The sequence below is a fragment of the Lonchura striata genome, chromosome 16, assembly GCF_046129695.1.
Source record: "Lonchura striata isolate bLonStr1 chromosome 16, bLonStr1.mat, whole genome shotgun sequence".
NCBI classification, from domain to species: Eukaryota; Metazoa; Chordata; class Aves; order Passeriformes; family Estrildidae; genus Lonchura; species Lonchura striata.
This window is the reverse complement of record NC_134618.1, coordinates 2,601,799-2,621,916: the sequence shown is the minus strand read 5'-3', so window position 1 is coordinate 2,621,916 and position 20,118 is coordinate 2,601,799. Positions and strand designations below refer to the sequence as shown.

Genomic DNA, 20,118 nt, shown 5'->3' with positions numbered 1-20,118 from the left:
TCGCCGGGGTTAGAGGCTGAGGTCAGCGCCTTTCCCATTCCAAACACCCAGAAACATCAGTGGGAAGGGAGGGGATTCAGATTACAACCTTCCCGTCCTCCCCTTCCACCCCACTCGCCCCGCTGGCCGTGCCGGGGATGGACTGAGCCCCGAGAGCCGCCCGCCACTGCCGCCGTGTCCCCGGCGCCCCGAGAGCCGAGCGGCGGCGATGGATGGAGGCGGCGGGCGGCATCGCCGGTGGTCCGGCGGGCGCCGGGTGTGCTGAAGGACAGAGGTTTGGTCCTCTCCTCCTACTCTTTGTCCCCCCGCCCGCCCGCCTTCTCCGTGATCCCGTCCGTCCTGAATGTGATTTCTCCCGAGCCCTCGCCAGTGAGCCAGGCCGCTGGTGCGGGGCGGCCCGATGGCTCCTCGCGGGACAGGCGGGCGCGGGGGCCGCGGCCAGCGTGCGGGGCGACAGCGGGTCCCCGCGGGCATCGCGCTGCTCCTGCCCGTGCTGGCGGCGGCGGCCGGGCTGAGCCTGCAGCCGGGCAGGATGCGGCACCTGGGCGTCTGCCCCAACCAGCTGAACCCCAACCTGTGGGTGGACGCCCAGAGCACCTGCGAGCGGGAGTGCCAGGCTGACCAGGTGAGCGAGGGGGCTGCGGGGGCGGCGGGCGGTAACAGGGTTTGGGGAGCATCCCCAGCACCCCGAAGGAGGTGATCTGGGGTGTGGGTCCTGTGCTGGGTGGCACAGCCGGTTCAGTTGTTTCAGAGCAACGAGCTCAGCCCTGCTGCAGCTTTGCCCCCTAAACCCCTCCGGTCTGCTGGGCTCTCCAGTCCCCCACAGGCAGAGAAACTGCTCGTTGCCTCCTCATGTCACCTTCTCAGACCGTGTCCCACGGTCAGAACACCCTCCTTGTGCACCCCCAGGATGCTTCCAGCGTGTCAAAAGGCTGGCTGGGATGAAGGGAATGGGTGTGCTGGGACACGGACCCCATCAGGCCGAGGACAGAATGGTCTCCCAACTTTTCCCTGAGGGCCCGAGCCCACCCACAGACCAGGTTGTCCATCCCAGAGAGCCCTGGCTCTGAGCTCCACTAGGCTGAGCAGAGGCAACCCCATCCCGGTTAGGGCTGTCCGAACCCCGAGGGGAGACTCCTTCACAATTCGTCTGTATGCGTTCTGTCTCCCCTTGGCCAGCAAAAGCTGAGAAGGGCAAGTTGCACTCTGCCGTGGGGAGAAGGGACCGTCACCACTGTGGTGCACCCCCAAACATCCTGGGGGTGCTGAGGGTGGGCTGGGGCCGGTGCAGATGTGCCGGGGAGGTCCGGCTCTTAGCCGGAGCCCAGCGATGCTGAAGGTGCACAGGGCTGTGCGGGGGACACCTGCCCGCCCGAAAGTCCCACAGAGGTGGGAACAGCACCCACAGCCCCAGCACAGCGGTGACCCCCCACGTTCCCCCCGCAATCTCTTCTCCCTCCCCGACCAGGACTGTGAAGACTTTGAGAAGTGCTGCACCAACGTGTGTGGGCTGCGGAGCTGCGTGGCCGCGCGCTTTGCCGACGGCAGCGTTCCGGCGCTGGCGGTGGCGCCCGCCGCCTCCTGCGAGAGCTTCGTGTGCGCGCAGCAGGGCTCCGACTGCGACATCTGGGACGGGCAGCCCGTCTGCAAGTGCAAGGACCGCTGCGAGAAGGAGCCCAACTTCACCTGCGCCTCCGACGGCCTCACCTACTACAACAAGTGCTACATGGACGCCGAGGCGTGCCTGCGCGGCACCCGCCTCACCACCGTGCCCTGCAAGCACATCTTCACCTGGCCCGACACCAGCCCCGTGCCGCAGGAGACCACGGCGCGACCCACGCCGGGCGCCGGCCCCGAGGTGCCGGTGCCCCCCGCCCTCTACACCAACCCCTTCCACCAGTCCGTGCGCGCCGGCGGCACCGTCAGCTTCCGCTGCGACGTGAGCGGCCGCCCGCAGCCCGACATCACCTGGGAGAAGCAGAGCGAGCGGGAGGAGAACTTCATCATGCGGCCGGACCAGATGTACGGCAACGTGGTGGTCACCAACATCGGCCAGCTGGTCATCTACAACGCCCGCCACGAGGACGCCGGCATCTACACCTGCACGGCCCGGAACGCCGCCGGGCTGCTCCGCGCCGACTTCCCGCTGTCGGTGCTCAGGCGGGAGCCGGGGGGGACCCCGCGGACCGGCAGCCCCCAGCCCTTCCCCAGCGCCGAGTGCCTGAAGGAGCCGGACCGGCGGCGGTGCGAGGCCACGGAGGTGCGCTGGCATTTTGACGCCAAGCAGGGCTCCTGCCTGACCTTCCGCTACGGCGGCTGCGGGGCCAACAGGAACCACTTCGAGACGTACGAGGAGTGCCGAGCCGCCTGCCTGGGCAGCGCCCGCCCCACCTGCCTCCTGCCCATGGTGCAGGGGCCCTGCCAGAACTGGGAGCCGCGCTGGGCGTACAACCACCTGCTGAAGCAGTGCCACTCCTTCGTCTACGGCGGCTGCGAGGGCAACACCAATAACTTTGAGAGCAAGGAGACCTGCGAGGACGTGTGCCCCTTCCCCAAGAGCCTGCAGTGCAAGGCCTGCCGCCTGAAGAGCAAGATGGTGCTGAGCCTCTGCCGCAGCGACTTCGCCATCGTGGGGCGGCTCATGGAGATCGTGGAGGACCAGGACTCCGGCATAGCCCGCTTTGCTCTCGAGGACGTCCTCAAGGATGAGAAGATGGGCCTCAAGTTTTTCAACATCAAGTACCTGGAGGTGACCTTGACCGACATGGACTGGAGCTGCCCCTGCCCCAACATGACGGCGGAGGACGGGCCCCTGATCATCATGGGCGAGGTGCACGATGGAATGGCCACGCTGGACCCCAGCAGCTACGTCCGGGCGGCCAACGACAAACGGGTGAAGAAGATCTATGAGCTGATGGAGAAGAAAACCTGCGACCTCCTGAACCGCTTCCAGGACTAGGGGAGAGTGAGGATGTGCTGACTGGGGGGGAGCTGCAGACCCAGCACGGAGGGGGCAGCCCGAGGGAGCCCCTGCACCAGCGCCTGTGTCTAGAGGTTACCACTGTCATGTAGTTCCCCCAACCCCATGCTGAGCCCCAGACCAGCTCCCACCTCCACTGTAATTTATCTGCCGCATGTTCCCCCCACTGTGTGACCCCCCCCCCCCAATTACTGTCCAGCAGCAATCGAGAACTGAGTTGGGTTGCAGAGGGGTGGGAGATCTGCTGGGACCACCCCACTCATAAAATCTTCCCACTTCACCAAAGCCTCTGGGCCCAGTGTAACACCCCAGGGTGCTGGACCTGGCCCTTTCATTGGTGCTGGAGGTGGAACTGGGGACACCCAACCCCAGTGTTTGTGCTGAAAACATCAGGGAGCTACTGGGGCATGGGGGGCAAAGCCACAGAGTTTATTGCGGAGGCAGCAGCACAATCCTGGGGAGGGGGGCAGGGGGAACACCACCAGCACAAGATCCTCCAAGGAAATGGAGCAAGGAGTCTCCCCCATGCCCACGGGTGTTGTGTGCCCCCACCCCACACACACCTGTGTCCCCCACAGCAGCTGTGCTGGCTCTTGTGGTCCAGGCTGGGGCACCCCACTGCAAAGGGAGCTCCAAGGGCACTAGGGGAGATGGACCCCCCCTCCAGCCAAGTCAGCCCCAGCTGGGGTGAGTGGGGCTCCGTCCCATCACTGCTGTCCCCAGCCCCAGTGGCAGCCATGGTGGGACAGCGACACCGCAGGAGGCTTCAGTGGGGACAGCAGCGCTGGGAGGCGCTGGAAGCGCCGCCAGGGCAGGTCACAGCTTGCGGAAGATCAGGCTCTTGTTGTTGGCCGGCATGTCCACCTGGAAGCACAGAGCGGGCTCGGGGGTGCACACCGCACGGGCAGCCCCCCAGCGCCCATCACCTACCATCCTCTCCAGGCACAGCCCGTTGGCCTCAGCCAGCTCCTGCAGCAGCGCCGTGTCCCGCAGCCCCCAGGCGGGATTCCTGCGGGGAGGGAGGCGCGGGTCACCCCGGGGACACCCCGCCCCAAACCAGCCCCATCAACCAGGGGCACCCCCGGCTGGGGGGCTGCCCTCAGGCGTGGCTTATCTTGAAGGACCACGCTGGGAGGGAGCTTCCTGCGGCTGCAGGGGGGGACAGAGAGGACGGGATGGGCTCCCAGGAGCCTGAGCTCCCCAGCCCCCTCCTACCTCTGCCTCAGGCTGTGGTCGAAGTCCACGTTGCTCTGGGGGCTGATCCGGCCGTCCACGGCATAGGGCTGGTGGGACACAGCTGGAGCTGCAGGCAGGAGCCACCCTGTGCCTCCTCCTCCACCCCAGCTCCGGTTCCACGGACACTGCTGTGTCCCCACCAAGCACAGAAGCCAAGCGGGAAGAGACAGAGCCCCCAGGGAGTCCCGCCACGCACTGTGAGTCCCGTCACCCACTGCAGGCACCCCCAGACCCTGCTTTGGATGAGGTGAGGGAGGACAAGATCTGTCTCCCCCAAAACTGCTCTTTTCAGTTCTCAGAATGTGCCCAAAAAGGCAGAGACCCCCAGAAGCCAAGCCCCTGCATTTTCCAGCTCTCCCCCTAAGCCGTGACTGCAGCTGCCCTCCCACCTGCCCCCCCAGTATCCACTCTGGCATCCTGCACCCCCAGGATGCTCCTGCACCAGGACAGGTGACCCACCCCATAGGTGAAGAGCACACCTCCAGGCTTCAGCAGCACCCCAGCACCCTTGAACAGGCCCTGGGGAACGAGAGGCGGGGACCAGGTCAGGGGGCTGGGGAACGCCCTGGGAGCCCCCTCGGCCTGGCAGGGGAAGGGGCTGTCAGGGCTGCTCACCTCGGTGCACCGCAGCTCTGCGATGTGCATCATGTTGATGCTCACGATGAGGTCGAGGGAGGCGGGCTGGGTGCCCCCCCAGGTCTCCCAGCCCTGGGACACGTCCAGCAGGATGGGGGGCAGCAGGTTGGGCAGCCCTGCAGCCTCCACGTAGGCAGCGATGCTGTGGGCACCAAACCCCGCCTCAGGCCCAGCCGGGTGCCCCGTGCCCCCCAGCAGGTGCTGCAGGCAGGGACAAAGCCCTGCGTGGGCTCTCAGAAGTGGAGGAACACCCACAAAGGGACGTGGGTGCAGCACAGCCTGGGGCTCCTTGCCCAGCCCTTTGCTTGCAGCTGCCAGATGGAGAACTGGGAGTGCCTGGATAACCAGCAGCATGTGGACACAGAGGCCCCAGGGCCAAACCTCCCCAGTTTTGGAGCACCGTCCCCTTGTGGGGCACCCCACGGGCACCACTGCACCAGCACCTCCTGATTTTGCTGTTATTTATGTCCTTTTTGGCACATTCACCACCTAGGTCTCAGCTCCTGCAGCCTCCCAGCCTGGAGATTATTTTTACCCAGGGTGGTGGGTGCTGCTGGGTGGGCAGCACCAAACTCCTCCTGGACAGGAGCTGGTACCAGCACCTCCCCACCAGGCTAATTATTTTTCTGCGGTGGAAAACTGAATTTTGGGAGTTTTCTGGGAAAAATAAAGCTGGGGAGCTGGGAAGCATGAGTTGTTTGGGAGTTGGCTATTGGGGATTTATTGAAGAAAATATAGTGAGTATTGACCTGGGGAGCCTGGGCTGGGCAGGACTTGAATATTGTGGTCTGCCTGGAAAAAAATAAAGCATCAAGCCAGAGAGTCTGGACTGTCCAAGGGGGTATTTGCTGGGAAAAAATAAACATTAAGCTCATCTGAGAGCAGGATATTGGGGTTTTCCTGGAAAGAATACAGCAGCAAGTGGGGGAGCCTGGGCTGCTGGAGAGTCGATTATTGGGTTTTTCCTGAAAAAATAAAAGAATCGTGGAGCCTGGGCCCACTGCTGAGTAGGCCTTTACTGGGAAAAAATATGCATCCAGTTCATCCAAGAGCTGAATATCGGGGTTCTCCTGGAGGGAACAAAGCACTAAGCAGGAGAGCCCGGGCTGCAGGAGAGTCGGACGCTGGTGTTTTCCCAAAATCCCCGAAATAAATAAATAAATAAATAAATAAAATGGGGAGCAGAGAGCGGGGGCCGCGGGTCCATGGTCCGTGGGAAGGGGTGCCGGTGGAGCCCCCGGGGTCCCCGTCCCCCCGGGACCCCCGGCCCCGCTCACCTGCGCAGCGCCCCGGGGTCGATGTCCGAGGGCTGCCAGCGCGCCTGCGGCAGCGCCCGGGCGAAGTGCGCGGCGTGGAGCCCCGCGCCCGCGCCCACCTCCAGCACCCGCAGCGCGCCCGCGCCGCTCCCCGCGCACTCCCGCAGCACCGCCAGGATCGGGCCCTTGTTGCGCTCCGCGGCCGCCGGGACCTGCATGGCCGGGCCGGCGGCGGAACTACAGCTCCCGGCCCGCCCCGCGCCGCGGGCGGAGCCCCCACGGCAGGGGAAGGAGAAAGAAAACTGCGCCGCCCGGGAATCGAACCCGGGTCGCAAGAATGGGAATCTTGCATGATACCACTACACCAGCGGCGCGGCCGGCAGCCGCCGCCTCCCGCCGCCCCTCGGAGCTGCCGCCCCCGCGGGACCCCGGCCCGGCCGCCGCCGCTCCGCCGCCACGCAGCGGCACCCCCGAAAGGGACAAAGCGAGGCTTTGCGCGGGCACCCCAGGAAAACGGAGGCGAGGGGGGACCCCCACCCGCCCTTTCCCGCGACAGCAGTCACCGGTGATGGAGGTCCGGAGGGATCCACCTAGAGCACAAGGATTAGGGGTTCAGGCCTTCCAAGCGTGGAAAAGGTCAGGGGTGCGCCAACAGGCACTTAGAAACCCCGGGCAGGTCTGCGGGGAAACTGAGGCACAGCCGCCAGCACGTTACATGCCAGTAGTGACATCCCATGGGTCAGGGTTGTTTTTAGGCACAATAACAGGGCTGGGGGTGACAGCAGTGGATGCACACCCCCAAAAGGTCTGCTCCTGCCTGGCACCCACCAGGGTCAGGCGCTGCTGGGCTTTTATGGGAGGTACCCTCTTACACGCCTCCCTCGCTGGCCGCTACCGGGGCAACGTGGCGGAAAGGCGAAGGTCACCCTCGTGTTTATCACACGATCTCTCCCCAAAACTCCGGGTGCTGTCGACAGCCACAGGGGCGGCCGGTGGACACTGCGGGGTGGCCGGGGTCCAGCTCGGGGTCGTGTCCTGGGTCTGCACCTCCTGCCACGTGCGGACACCTTGGCGGGACGTCCCCGCTCCAAAGGTTACGGCGCTGGCCGGGACGCGGCTGCCCGCCCCGGCTCCCTGCGCTGGTCATGGGACGTGCAGCTCGGGACTATTCACGGCGCTGTCCCCGTGGGGGTGGCACCTCAGCCCCTGCCTCTGCGCCCCTTCACTTTTCCCTGCCTGGGTCCTTTGTCCGGGGTCCAGGAATGACACCTGTCTGTCCCCTGTGTGTGCCGTGGCTCCAGTGTCCTGTCTCCTGCATGTCCCCGTGCCGGTCCCCCCGAGTTTCCCGTGACTCCCGTGTCCTCTGCGCGTCTGTGCCATCTTGTGTCCCACGTGCCTGCTTGTGCCCTTTCCCCTACTTGAGCCCCGCACGGTCCAATGTCCCTTGTGTGCATTCTGTGCGTCCTGTGCGAGTCCCACATGTCCCCTCTGTGTCCCATGGAAGTCCCCATATGCGCCCTGCTTATGTCTCCAGTGCATGTTCCTTCATCCTGCGTGTCCCCATTAATCCCCACGCGCGCCCCCGATGTGTCCCCGACGTGTCCCCACAACCCAGGCACGTCCCTTACGCAGCACACATGTCGCGTGTGTCCCTGCACGCCTCCCGCGTGTCCCCACGGCCTGTCCCGCGCGTGTCCCCCGCGGCCCCGAGCGGCCGCGCGCTGTCGCCGCGTCCCACCGCTTCCCCCGCGTTCCCTTTAACTCAAGCGGGGGCGTGCCCGGAGGTTGGCTCGGCGAAGCCCGCTGACGCCCGGTGAGGGACACCTGAGGCACTCGGGCAGGGGCGGCAGGGCCGTGGGCCGGGGCCCGCAGGATGTACACGCTGACGCGCGGCCCCAGCAAGCTCGCCACGCAGCGCCGCACAGGTACCGGGGGGCGCGGGGCCGGGGCCGCGGGGGCTCGCTGCCACCCTCGCCGCCCCCTGACGCCCCGCGCTCCCCGCAGGTCCCACGCAGCAGGCGGTGGACAGCAGCAAACTGGGCGAGCTGCGGGGCCGGCCGCAGCCCGGCCCGTGGCCCCCCGCCAGGTGAGCCCCGCTTGACCTTGGGACGGGGACCGGCGCTGGGGCGGCCGCGCCGCTTGACCTTGGGAAGGGGAAGGGGAACGGGACGGCTGGGCCGCCTGGCAGGACGCGGGAGGGGACGCGGGCTCTCCGCTCGGTGCCGCTCGCCCCGGGGGTCTCAGCGCTGCTTGTGCCCGCACGCGTCCCGCGGAGCTCTGTGCACGCGTGCCGGGGCAGCCCCGCGTCCAGGACACACCGGAGCGCCGGTCCCCCTCCTTCCCACGGGCCGTACCCAAAAATCTCGGGGAGTGGGCCCAGGGGGTCACGCCAAGGAGGCGGCGCGGCGGGGTCCCGGTGCGGGGCAGAGGCGGGGCCGCTGGCGCAACCCCCACCCGCCGCCGGCCCCGATTGCACAAACCGGGCGGCGGGGCCAGCGCCGGGCCCGCCCGCTTGGCCGCGCCGCGCACCCACGGGGGCCGCGGAGCCCACGCGGAGCTGGCGATCCCCTCTGCCCCAAAAGCAAGGGCGACACTTGCTGGGTGAATTTGTGTCCCGCAGCAATACCTGGAGCTGCTGGCTGGGTGCTGTGGGGTATTCCAGTGGCTGGGGGGTGGTGATGGGACCCCTAAGGAGACTCTTTCCAAACTTGAGGGCTGGAGTCACAGCACACCCAGACAGGATAGTGGGACCCCGCTGTTTCTGCACCTCCTCTCCAGCTCCAAGAAGTGGATGGATGAGCCTCCCCCGCCAGTCCCTCTGCTTTCCAGGATCTCTAGAATTCACTGGAGTGGCTTCTGCCATGCTTGCCCTCCTCCTGTCTGCCCAGTGCCCCTGGATGTGGGGGCTACAATGTCACTGCCCTCCCCAGCCCCTGCCTGCAGATCTGCAGGAGCTGCCTGCTCCCAGTCTCTCCTGCCCTCCAAACCCACTCCTAGGGCCTCTTAGACTTTGTCCCATGAGGAACGTGGCTGTTGCAGACGTGTCCTGCCCTGGAGCTGAGCAGAAAAGCCAAAATACTGGAGTTTTGCACTGAACATGCTCCCAAGTCTCATCCCAAGTTTTTCCTTTAGCTCTGGTGGGGGTTGCTGCATCCAGGGAGGGAGTGGTTGAAGTGCCCCTCAGCAGAGGGCATCCCAGCTCTGAGGAAGCCTGACCTGCTCGTACTTTTCAGAATGTAACATCCCAGTCCTGGGGCGCCTTGTGTGCCCCATGCTGGGGCCAGAGCTGTTCCAGTGAACCTGAGTGCTTGATCTGCAGAAGATGGCACATCTTCTGTCCAGTACCTGACTGGATTTCACTTCCATTTCCTCATGTTCCTGCAATTTTAGTGGCAGATTCTTTATCTTAGGGACTGCACTTGGTGCTAGATTGCAGGATGGGTGGGAGATGGGCAGCTGGTGCTTTTCCCCAGGGAGCTCCCCTTGCACCCCTCCTGTGTCAGAATCCCCTGCCCCTGGGGGCTGGGTCCCTTTCCATCCCAGTCCTTGAGGACAAGGCTGGGTGACCACAGCTGTGGGTGAGTGTGTGCACCGTGGGGGAGCCCAGGACACCTGAACCACCCCAGTTCTTGCTGGGGTGCGCAGAGCTGCCTGTGCCCTCATCCCCCTTTGCTTCCCTCCTCCACAGTCCAGTGCAGAAACTCGTCTTCAACAGAGTGAACGGCAAGAGGCCCCCCCTGCTGCTGCAGCAGATCTCAGCCCCTGAAGAATGCTACACCCTGGCCCACGAGGAGAATGTCCGCTTTGTCTATGAAGGTGAGGGCAGAGGGTCCCTGGGGCAGCACCCAGGGGACCTGGAGCAGATGGAGTCCCTCCATGCCGGGGACATCGGTGGCAGGCATGGAGTCCCCGGCCTGGGGGCTTGCCCTCCTTTGCTCCACCTCCTGCTCCTGTCCCACAGCCCCCCACACTGGGGACCCCCATCCCAAACCCATGCAGCGCTTGTTCCCCTCTCCAGCCTGGCAGCAGGTAGAGCAGCAGCTGGACGGCAGCCGGAGCGGGGAGAGCGCCTGCGGCCCCGTGCAGTATGTGGAGAAAACCCCCAACCCCGGACTCAAAAGTAAGTGGGCAGTGGTTGTGGCACTTTGGGGTGCATCAGGCTCGGGGTGCAGTGGCTGTGGGCTCAGTCTGCATCTGAACAGAGCTGTGGTGGAAGGACAAGGAGGATTCCAGTGCTGGACGTGCCAGAGGGGCTGGTTGGGTCACTCTGGGGGTGCTGGGGGGAGACAGCTGGCCCCAGGCACTGTGGTGGGGATGTTGCACTGCGTCCCTTGGATGTTCCACTCTGTTGCTGACTCCTCTGGCATTCAGGCCTTCTCCTGCCACCAAGGGGCTCAGGATCATGCTGGAGAGAAAGGAGGCACCTGTGGAACCCACTTCTCCTGGGGCCAGCAGGAACAATTGGGCATGGGGACAACACTTGTCTGGTGGCACCCGGAGTCAGCAACCTGCAGGTTCTTGCAGCAGCTGAGAACTCCCCAAGGAAGAGAATGTTCCTGTACACCCAGTCTGGCCTTTTGGGGACATGGCACAGAGGTGGAGGAGGCTTGGGGGTGTCATTAGATTGGATATCAGGGAAAGGTTCTTCCCCCAGAGGGTGCTGGGCACTGAACAAGCACCCCAGGGAATGGGCACAGCCCCAAGGCTGCCAGAGCTCCAGGAGTGTTTAGACAAAGATGTCAGGCCCAGGGTGGGATTGTTGGGGTGTCTGTGCATGGCCAGGAGCTGGACTGGAGGATCCCTGTGTCCCTTCCAGCTCAGGAAATTCTGTGATTCTGTGGTCATTTTTTCTGGGGTTTGGAAGAGGGCACCCAGAGCTCTGCTCCTGCTCCAGCTATTCCCCTCTCTCCCTCCCTTCTTTTTCAGACTTTGTTCCCATCGACCTGGAGGAGTGGTGGGCACAGCAATTTCTGGCCAAAATCGAGAACGGCTCATAAAAGGGAAGAAAAGGTTGCGTTTGGTTTCTTTAGAAGAGAAACAAAGCTGCGAGCAGCTGGTGACAGCCCAGCATCGGTGGTGTTCTTGAACCACGTTTTTAAAAGATGCCCAAAGTGGAGTGAGCCAGCCCAGAGGGACCGGACCACAGCCATGCCCGGCCACGCGCCCTCCCCGTGCCCCGCAGAGGAGCAGCGTGCAGCCCCAGCCAGGATTCCTTAAGTGCCAGTTCTCGGACTGCTGCAGCTCCTGCAGCCTCCAGCTCCAGGGACACTGCAGTGCCACGCTGGGGACAAGGGAGCGGCTCCCCCCTGCAGCACGGGGAGCACAGGGGGAGCTGCAGCAGGACCGCCCGACAATAAAGCGCTGAAACTGCCCGTGGAGCTGCGCTCGTGGCATGGGGAGGAGGGGGAGCAGGGGCTGCAGCATCGTGTCCTGGAGGGGATGCGCCTGGCTGACTCGTGGCTCACTGGGAACCTGGCTTCTCTGGATTCACGGGGTTGGAGCTCCTCTTCCTTGCAGCTGCACCAATTCTGCCTCATGTCCTGGGGCTCAGCCAGGGACTGGTGCTGCCTTAGGTGATGTTTGGGATTGGCTGGGGGGGCATTTGGGCATCTGCAACGGGGGCTGAGCACTCTGGCTGTGCTCCAGAGCTGGGCTGCAGCATGTAGGTGGGCAAAGCTGCAGGAATGGGAGTGCCAGGACCAGCTGCCCCCTGCCATGGAGGCCAAAAGGCATCTTGAGTACCGGGCTCGAGGTCTCCTCCTCACCTGTGGTTGTATGGGAGAGCTGAGAGAGGACAGTTGTGGCTGCCTGAGGTAAAAAGAATGGGGACCCCAACTTCTGCTTCTACAAAAAAAACTCCTCAGCTGCTGGGCTTTTCCAAGTCAGACTGAGCTTTTCTAGTTCTGGTTTTGTAGGACACCCCTCTACCCCCATGTCTTTCTGCCCAAGCAGAGAGCAGGAGGTCAGCACAGGCTGAATAGAGTCTGAATCCAAAGGAGGCCAGGAAACACCCGCTGGAAAAAAAAATCATCTTTATTATTCCTATGATGGGAACAAAAACCACACTGCAGCCAGTGGGGAGTAGAAGCTGCCCAGGAGCAGTGTTGCTTCTCCCAGCTGGGAGGCCAGAGAGTGTCAGCAGCAGCCCCTGGCACCTGCCCACAGAGCACTCCTGGTCCTGCTGCCTGCCCCGGGCTGGCACACCTGGCACTGCAGCTGTGACTGAAATCAGGAGCAGCACCACGCACAGCCTGCAGTGCCTGCCCCTACAGCCCCCCGGGACAGGGAAATGCTGCTTCCACAGCACTTCCTTCATTTAGGCCAGGGTGGCCCCAGAGTGATGGAGGGCTGGGGCCATGGACTCTCCCACCAGCTCTGCCCTGGCATCATGGGCAGTGTGGGGGTTACGCTGCCTCTGTGTCCCCACCCAGCACCAAGCCTTGCAGGGGGCACCAGAGCCAACAGCACATGGACTGTTGCTGCTGTGCTCAGGGCACTGCCAGCCTGTGGCACTTTTGCATCTCACCCCCTGAAACCTCCATGTTCCCACTGTTTCTCATCGCAGGACAAGCCTGTGAGGATCTACTACATCTTGCTGTACTTCTCTTTCCAGAAAACAGTAACTGGGAGTTGCAGCACTTCACCGTCCCAGCAAAAAGCATCTTCCCTTTTTCTTCCCTTCCTGGGAAAGTTACTGGTGCTGGGATTACTACCTGCATGGTGCCCTGGCAGTGGGTGGCTCTGCTGCCCACCAGGATGCTCCCAGGGTGCAATCCCTCCCTGCCAGCAACTCCAAAGGACTCCAAGGTGTCTAAGCTGGCTGCTGACTAATAAAAACACACACCTTTAAGATCTGGGGGAATTCTTAGTAACATGATGCACCATTGATCTGAACAACATTAAGCAAAGGGAAGAAATGGAACAGGAATAAATGGTCAGTCACAAGGAAAAAAATGAAAACCCAACCCAAAAATATAACCAAACCCCTGACAATGCAATCACTGGGAGGGAATCAGCCCCCCTTGCTATAAATATTAATTATGTGCAATTGTGTGTAGTACTATAGTGCAAATAGCTCTGCATTGATCATGGGGCAGCTTCCAAGGGGCTGCCCCAGGTGACACAGGGACTAATTAAGGACAGACAAGAATCAACACAGATTTCCAACAAACAAACAAAAAAACCCCAACCCAGTCACTGGGAAACTCCAAGGAGTTGCCTCCTCCAGCTGGGCCCAGGCAAGACTGGGCAATGCTGGTGACCAGCAGCATCCTGGAGCCAGGCAGGGGCAGGCCAGGGCCTTTGCTCCCTGCCTGCTGCTGGCACAGCCTGGTCAGGGGCAGAGGGGATGAGGAGGGGGATGCAGGACAGATATGGTCAGGTTGGAGCTGTGTGGGGTGTAAGAGGTGAGCTCTGCAGGACACGGGCACAGCGAGGGCGTCGCTGGCTTCAAACTGGTCCTGTGGCTGCACTGCACAGTGTGGGGCGATGCTGCTGGCAGAACCCCTGCATGGGCACAACACTGAGGCCAGCAGCATCCTTGGGCACCCTGTGACACTTCATACCCGTCCTACAGAGCGCAGCCAAGACCCTGCAGCACCCCTCACTCAACCCACAGTGTCCCCTGGGACCTTGTGGCACCTCTCACCCGTCCCTGGGCGCCCCTCACTGCCTCCAGCTCTGGCTCCCCAGCCATGCCCATCACGTGCTGTTCCTGGGGCTGAGTTCTGGCATTGCTCTATTGCTACCTCTCACCCAGTGCCAGCTCCTGGCACCACAGCTGCTCCCTTTGCACAGCTGGGGCCAGAGCCAGCTCCTCGGGCCAGGCTTGGCAAGCAGACAGTTTTCCCAAGCCCTTAAAGGAGACAAGGCCTCCTCTTTCCCATGCCAGACAGGAGCTGAGCCATCTCCCCCTGGCTGGACACAGAGTGCTCCCAGGGGCAATCCCAGCACATCCTGCTGCCCCAAGGAGGGTTTGGATCTGAGCTATGTGACAGCTTCCTGCTAAAACCACGAGCAACCACCAACCAACACAGAGATGTGGGTGAGGAGCACGGGGCAGCGTCCCGCAGGTGTGAGCAATGGGCAGGGAAGAGCAGAGCAGAGGGGATCCCTCTCCTCCTCTGCCAACCCGAGTCCAACACCCCTCTCCACCCATCCAAGCTCTCCAGGCTTTTTTGGGTGGAATTTTTTTGCTGTATGGATGGAAGAAGGCTGGAGAGTGGCAGTGTCACATGCACACACACACACACACACTCACACACACCCAGAGCCGGTGGCAGCGGCAGGAGCGCTGCCATCCTCGCACCCCTCGGTGGGAAGTTTTACGTTTCTACAGTATTGAAGACACGCCAATATATAAATTACTGTCTCTATATATACTATGTATAGGCTGAGGGGCAGTCCGTGACGAAGGGCACCGGGGGCTCATTTCCCTCTGTCCTCTGTGTAGTGCTGGAAGCGGGTGAAGCTCATGAAGACCTGCTCCAGGGAGATCTGGCTCACGGAGTAGTCCTCCAAGCGATACTTCTCTTTGGCTTTCTCCAGGGCCCCAAAGACCTGCACGGGAAGGAAGGCAGGGACACGAGGCAGCATGGCTCGGCGGGAGGAGACTCCCCGGGCCACAGGGGGAGCTCCAGGCTCTGACAGGGAACACCATGCTGTGATAGGGAACCTCCAGGGGGTGGCAGGGAAAGCAGAGAAAGCTTTTTTCTCCAGGGAGACACAGGAAAATGACACCTTCCCCGGCAGGAGAGTGAGGGGAAGCCAGGAGTATCTGACACCATTTAAAAACATATGCTATGGATATGATTGTTTTACACATTTATATGTGATAAATGCATACATATATACAAATACATACATATATATATGACTATATATGTATTTTATATATATATACACACACACATATCTGGGCTTGAATTCCTGCCCAAGGTTTCTGCTAACACATTATATATACAAAATATTTATATAATATAGAAATAACATTTATAATACTATAAACACTATACATAATCATTTGTATCTAGCATACACATCATTTTTATATTGAGCTACATATAATATACATATTTATAAACTCACTCTAGTTTTTATATAATTCTATACATAGTTTTATTATAATCTCTATACTCTATATATATACTTTATACTCTCTCTATACTCTCTCTATATATATTCTATATACTACTTGATATAAAGAATATATACTCCAGAGTATATAATCTGTATAGAGTATTACCAATACCACATACACTATCAAGTATATATTATATACTGTATATTTACAATATACAGTATATGATATACACTACATCCAGTGCATGTAATGTACAGATATATAAATATATATATACACTCAGATATCGCATATAAGAACTATGTGTACACTATGAATATCTCTATAGTATACATGTATTTACATATAGATAATGTACATGTAGACAGTATATACAGAGAGATATACTAGGTATACTCTATACATAACTCTGTATACTGTATGCAGAGGGTTACATACTGTATCTATACTGTGGGTTTTTATGGATTGGTGTCCCTGAGCTAGGATCCCTCTGGATCAGTGGCTGGGGAAAGCCACCACCCACAGCCCGGTGGGACCACATGGTGCCTATGTGGCACCATCTGAAGCCACTGCCAAGGGGTTCCTGGAGCTGAGGGGCAGGAGCAGGGAGGTGCCAGCACAGGGAAGTCATGCCCAGCCATGCCACATTCCCACAGTGTAATGCAGCATGGGGAGGATGCACCACCAAAAGCAAAGCACAAGAACATGGGAAGGGGCAGAAGGGTTCTCAGTGCCCTCTTACCTGTGCCCAGCTGAGGTTCTTGTTGGTCAAGTGGTAATGCACCATGCCCTGGTGCTCGTGCTTCAGGACACTGCCTGGGGAATTGAGCAGGGAGAGGCTCTGTGTTAGGGAAGGTGCTGAAGTTCACACCCAGCACCCTGCCCCTGTTCCAGGAGCAACCACTCCAGCAGCTCACGGTACCTGGGAAAGTCTTCTCCACGAAGGCCTTGAAGGCCTGCAGCTCACCCTCCTCCTCACTCCGGGTTTTGGCCAGCAAGGTGTATCCACTACCAAACTTGCTTTTGAGGTGCTGGGGGCTGCCCAGGCACTTGAACTGCCCGTTCACCATGATGGCCAATCGTGTGCACAGCGCCTCGCACTCCTCCATGCTGCAGGGAGGAGAGGACTCGTTCAGAGAATCCCAGGACGGTCTGGGTTGGAAGGAACCTTAAAGCCCACCTTGTTCCACCCCCTGCCATGGGCACAGACACCTTCCACCAGAACAGGCTGCTCCAAACCCTGTCCAGCATGCCCCTGAATGCTTCCAGGAATGGGGCAGCCACAGCTTCTCTGGGCACGTAAGCACCAGGACAAGAAGCAGAAGCTTCTGGGAAGTGGCTGGAGGTGTATTCCTTTCTCTCTGGACTCTTAGAGGAGGGAGATTTGGGTAAAGCCAGCCACTGGCTGCAGGCAGTGTATGCCCACCCACCAGGCCCTGGAGATGTGTCCCATCCCTTGGATCCCACCACTGTCCCTGATCTCTCATGCTAAGACCTATCCAGGTAAGTGTCACCTGTGAGAGGTAAAGATGATGGATTTGCCACACTCCCGTGTCCGTGTCACTGCGTCCCAGAGCAAGCGCCGGGCCACGGGGTCCATGCCAGTGGAGGGCTCGTCCAGGAAGATCACAGGGGGGCCACCGATGAGGGCAATGCCAGCACTCAGCTTCCGCTTGTTCCCACCGCTGCGAAGGAACCACAGAATCCTTAAGGTTGGAAACGACCAAGTTTCCATCCAGCTGAACCTTCAGCTGCAAACGGGAGCGAGGAATGGGGAGAGAGCCAGTGAGGGGCGGCGGTGTGCCCACGCCTGCTCTCACCTGTAGGTCCTGACGAGCTTGTCGGCGTGCGGCTCCAGGAGCAGCCCCCGCAGCATGTTCTCCACGCAGCTGCCGATGTAGCGCTCGGGGATGCCGCGCAGGCGCGCGTACATGCTCAGCGTCTCGCGCCCCGTCATGTGCTCCAGGAGGGCGTCGAACTGCGGGCAGTACCCGATCCGCTGCTGCACCTTGGGCCGAGAGGAGCGCGTGGCCATCAGCCCGGGGCTCCGAGCCGCAGGTACCCGAGCACCCGCAGGTGCCTGGCTTGGCTTTGCTGCTCCTCTCTGAGGTTTGCCTCAGAGTGATGGCAACCATGGGTGGAATGAGAGGGAAATGCCCCCCGGAGCATTTCAGCTGGGCTGACATGGATGGACAGATGTGTCTCTGGACAGCGACTGGGTGGGCTCTCAATGCCTCTGCCAAGCTGGTTCCTCGCTGTGAGGGACCATTTTGGGATGCCCAGGCTCTCAGAAGGAAAGCGCTGTGGAGGCTGGTACCTTCCCCCATGTCCTTGTTGCTTCCAGGGACAAGAGCATGAGAGAAGGCGGTTTCAGGGAAGGAATCAATTTGGGGTATGCTCTCAAGGAATGTTCTTCATGTCTGAACTTGTCCGTGATCCCTATTCACTTAAGAGTTGGAGTTGATGGTCCTTTTGAGCCCCTCCCAAATCAGAATATTCTGTGATATCTGGGACAGTGGTAGAGGAAGAACTGGACCGAAAGCCTAACCCCTGCCCATCTCTTCCCCTTCCAAAGGGAGTGGGCAATTCCCAGCAAGGACAACCCTAGCAGAGGTCTGGAAAGGTTTGATACACTCATTTTAGACACTATCTTTAAATATTTTCCACATTTCCAACTATGGAGATAAAAACCCTTTGATGAAGTGTTTGCTACCCTCACCAGGTTTGGCTTCCATTTCTATCATATCTGTAATCCCAGTGGAGACTGCTTCCACATGGCCAGATAATGGACAGCTGAGCCAGCCAAGGACACAATGTCCCCGGGATACTGTCTCTGCCTCTGGAACTGCAGCTATCTCCTCTTGGAGGCACCTGCAACGTGGCTCAGCCCAGCCAAATACAGGATGGTCTGCAACACCACCCTTGCCCCTTGCAGCCTTGGGTACCTTCTTGATGTTGGCCAGAATGCTGTGGCCATCCACAAAGGCGTCCCCCGATGTGATGCTCTCGTCACCCGTCAGCATCTTGAAGGTGGTGGTTTTGCCCGCTCCGTTGAAGCCAAGGAGACCAAAGCACTCCCCCTTGCTGACGGCCAAGGAGATCCTGTCCACTGCCAGCAGGGACTCCCGGCTGTCATAGACCTGGAGCAGAGCACACACGAGCCACGTGTCAGTACCCGATGGCACATCAAGGCGGCGGTGGCTTTGCCAGCCCCAGAGGACACGGCTCAGATGGCAGCAGGATACTCAGGTCAACTCGCCCACCTTGGTGAGCTCCTTGATGACCAGAGGGCTGCTGAGAGATGACAGCAGTTCTGGTGGTGACTCCAAGACCTTCTTCCTCTCATCTGCCACGTCCCTGTCCTCTGGCAGCACAGACACCCTGTTCAGCAGGGCCACCTGAACACAGGGGGAAGAGACACTGCGTCACCTGGCTGCTGGGGGATGAATGGGCTCCTCCAGTGTCCCCAGCCCTGGCAGGGGATGCCTCACTCCCTTTGCCAATCCATACACTTAACAGGATTGGCTCCTCCAAGCTCCAGGGATGCTCCCTGGGAAGAGGATTTAGGTGATGAGGATTTAGGTGCCCTCCAAGCCCAGCTCCCAGGGAATCCTGAGCTGGGCTTGGAGGGTGCAGCTCCCTCCCACGTGCTTCACTCACCCATTTCCGCCGCCTGCAGATGCCACAGACCAGAGTTCTCAGTCTCCAGAGCAGGTTTGCCTCAATGAGGAAGAGGAGGAAGAGGAAGGAGAAACCCTGGATGGCCAAGGAGGTCAGGTACCGCCCAATCCCAGGGGTCTCCCAGGAAAAGTAGTTCATCTGATAACTGATATCTGAAAGATGGAACAAAATCAACTCCAGGATCAATCCATACTCTGGGGAGGGGCAAATAAGCAGATAAACTCCAGAGAAGGCTGTGAACCCAAAGCTTTGCCACACTGGCCCCATGCCCACAGCTCTTTCCAATGATTCCCACAGGAGGATTTGGGTCTGGAGTGAATCTGGCAGCATCTTCTTGTGTCCTCTGCTTGCCCAGTGGAGGCAGGCAGAGGACACAAATCTTTGGATTGGGATTTCTTTACTCATCTTTGAAACTTCCCCTAGCACACATTTTTCTTCCAAATCATGAGTAAAGTGGTCCAGTTAAGGAATGTTTTCCTATGTATGCTGTAATATGCTGCCCAGTTTTTGCTCTAAAATGATACCTGCAGCTACTGCCCAGGCAGAGGCCCCATGACACTGCCCAGTTCTACCACCCACCCCACACAACCCCCCAGTGATGCTGTGGAGGTTGGCCAGGTGAGGATGTAGAGACTCACTGAAGGCCTTGCAGATGAAGATGGCTTCAACAGAGGAGGTGCAGAACTGAATGAACTCGTAGTTCTGGTAGAAGTCACTGATGCACTGGCCCAAGCAGTAATTGGGTAAGATGAGAAAAACTTTATCCAGGGTTTTGGAGAGATCCACTAAGCCCAGCTCTGAAAGAGAACAGGTGGATCAATGGATTAGAGACTGCTGGTTTGGGAGAAAAAACCCCGCTACTGCCACGTTTAGAGGGAAACCAAATATTTAGTCACATTTAATGAGTGAGAATGAACCTTTGTAGTGTTTTATGGCTATTGTGGGCCAGCTCTGGGATCAGAGAGCCCCCCTGGGGGCTGGACCTTGTTGGTGATGGCTGGGCAGGTACAGAGGGCAGTGACCCACCTGGGATGCTCATGATGGTGACAGCGAGGAAGGTGGCGGTGCCCGAGAGGATGTTGAAGATGGTGAGACGGGTGTAGGCTGTGGCTGCTACCGAGAAGAAGAAGCTGAGGAGGTACATGAGGGGAATGATGGCCCAGCCATAAAGGAGGAAGATCAGCATCACATCAACGAGGTGGCTGTCCTGGGTGAAGGCTTGCACGTTGAAGGCTTGGAATATCACC

At 60.0% G+C, this 20,118-nt stretch overlaps 4 protein-coding genes and 1 non-coding gene across 6 annotated transcripts in view; 2 read left to right on the top strand and 3 right to left on the bottom strand.

The window, feature by feature from the left end:
- Positions 1-212: 212 nt before the first annotated feature.
- Positions 213-2,959, top strand: WFIKKN1 (WAP, follistatin/kazal, immunoglobulin, kunitz and netrin domain containing 1). Its single transcript, XM_021529695.3, is given in 3 exon segments — positions 213-274; positions 361-625; positions 1,469-2,959. Coding segments are annotated over 3 exon segments (1,818 nt in total).
- A 429-nt stretch (positions 2,960-3,388) lies between these two features.
- On the bottom strand, positions 3,389-6,394 carry METTL26 (methyltransferase like 26). Of its 2 annotated transcripts, XM_021529716.2 has the most exons (6): positions 6,130-6,394; positions 4,832-4,994; positions 4,676-4,735; positions 4,196-4,263; positions 3,911-3,989; positions 3,389-3,844 (listed from the first exon to the last, which is right to left on the bottom strand). In XM_021529716.2, exons 1-6 carry the CDS (start codon positions 6,324-6,326, stop codon positions 3,797-3,799), a joined length of 615 nt encoding a protein of 204 aa, XP_021385391.2. In that variant the 5' UTR covers positions 6,327-6,394; the 3' UTR covers positions 3,389-3,796. The 2 variants fall into 2 exon arrangements, with proteins under 2 accessions (XP_021385391.2, XP_021385392.2); XM_021529717.2 differs by lacking the exon at positions 4,676-4,735.
- A 17-nt stretch (positions 6,395-6,411) lies between these two features.
- TRNAG-CCC (transfer RNA glycine (anticodon CCC)) lies at positions 6,412-6,482 on the bottom strand. Its single transcript has one exon. It is a non-coding gene; the product is annotated as a tRNA-Gly (tRNA).
- A 1,420-nt stretch (positions 6,483-7,902) lies between these two features.
- On the top strand, positions 7,903-11,480 carry MCRIP2 (MAPK regulated corepressor interacting protein 2). The gene is made up of 5 exons (XM_021529713.2): positions 7,903-8,033; positions 8,113-8,194; positions 9,797-9,924; positions 10,127-10,228; positions 11,035-11,480. Exons 1-5 carry the CDS (start codon positions 7,982-7,984, stop codon positions 11,103-11,105), a joined length of 435 nt encoding a protein of 144 aa, XP_021385388.2. The 5' UTR covers positions 7,903-7,981; the 3' UTR covers positions 11,106-11,480.
- Positions 11,481-12,123: 643 nt separating this feature from the next.
- Positions 12,124-20,118, bottom strand: part of ABCA3 (ATP binding cassette subfamily A member 3) — a 31,624-nt gene continuing 23,629 nt past the window's right edge. Inside the window, exons 22-31 of the mRNA XM_021529649.3 lie at positions 19,898-20,117; positions 19,510-19,668; positions 18,851-19,023; positions 18,454-18,588; positions 18,136-18,330; positions 17,011-17,198; positions 16,705-16,875; positions 16,113-16,300; positions 15,933-16,006; positions 12,124-14,667 (exon numbers count right to left, since the gene is read on the bottom strand). Of these exons, the coding sequence (XP_021385324.2) occupies positions 14,536-14,667; positions 15,933-16,006; positions 16,113-16,300; positions 16,705-16,875; positions 17,011-17,198; positions 18,136-18,330; positions 18,454-18,588; positions 18,851-19,023; positions 19,510-19,668; positions 19,898-20,117 (1,635 nt within the window). The 3' untranslated portion in view covers positions 12,124-14,535. The remainder of the gene's footprint in view (positions 14,668-15,932; positions 16,007-16,112; positions 16,301-16,704; positions 16,876-17,010; positions 17,199-18,135; positions 18,331-18,453; positions 18,589-18,850; positions 19,024-19,509; positions 19,669-19,897; position 20,118) is intronic.

What these genes read in the sequence shown, in the direction of transcription:
- METTL26 (XM_021529716.2), bottom strand. Translation starts at nt 6,326, where the DNA reads ATGCAGGTCCCGGCGGCCGCGGAGCGCAACAAGGGCCCGATCCTGGCG. An exon ending in GTGTGCTCTTCACCTATGGG is followed by an intron (nt 4,264 to 4,675) that starts GTGGGTCACCTG and finishes GTGTCCCACCAG; the next exon opens with CCCTATGCCGTGGACGGCCG. An exon ending in GGCTGTGCCTGGAGAGGATG is followed by an intron (nt 3,845 to 3,910) that starts GTAGGTGATGGG and finishes CTGTGCTTCCAG; the next exon opens with GTGGACATGCCGGCCAACAA.
- MCRIP2 (XM_021529713.2), top strand. Translation starts at nt 7,982, where the DNA reads ATGTACACGCTGACGCGCGGCCCCAGCAAGCTCGCCACGCAGCGCCGC. An exon ending in CGCCACGCAGCGCCGCACAG is followed by an intron (nt 8,034 to 8,112) that starts GTACCGGGGGGC and finishes CGCTCCCCGCAG; the next exon opens with GTCCCACGCAGCAGGCGGTG. An exon ending in TGTCCGCTTTGTCTATGAAG is followed by an intron (nt 9,925 to 10,126) that starts GTGAGGGCAGAG and finishes TCCCCTCTCCAG; the next exon opens with CCTGGCAGCAGGTAGAGCAG.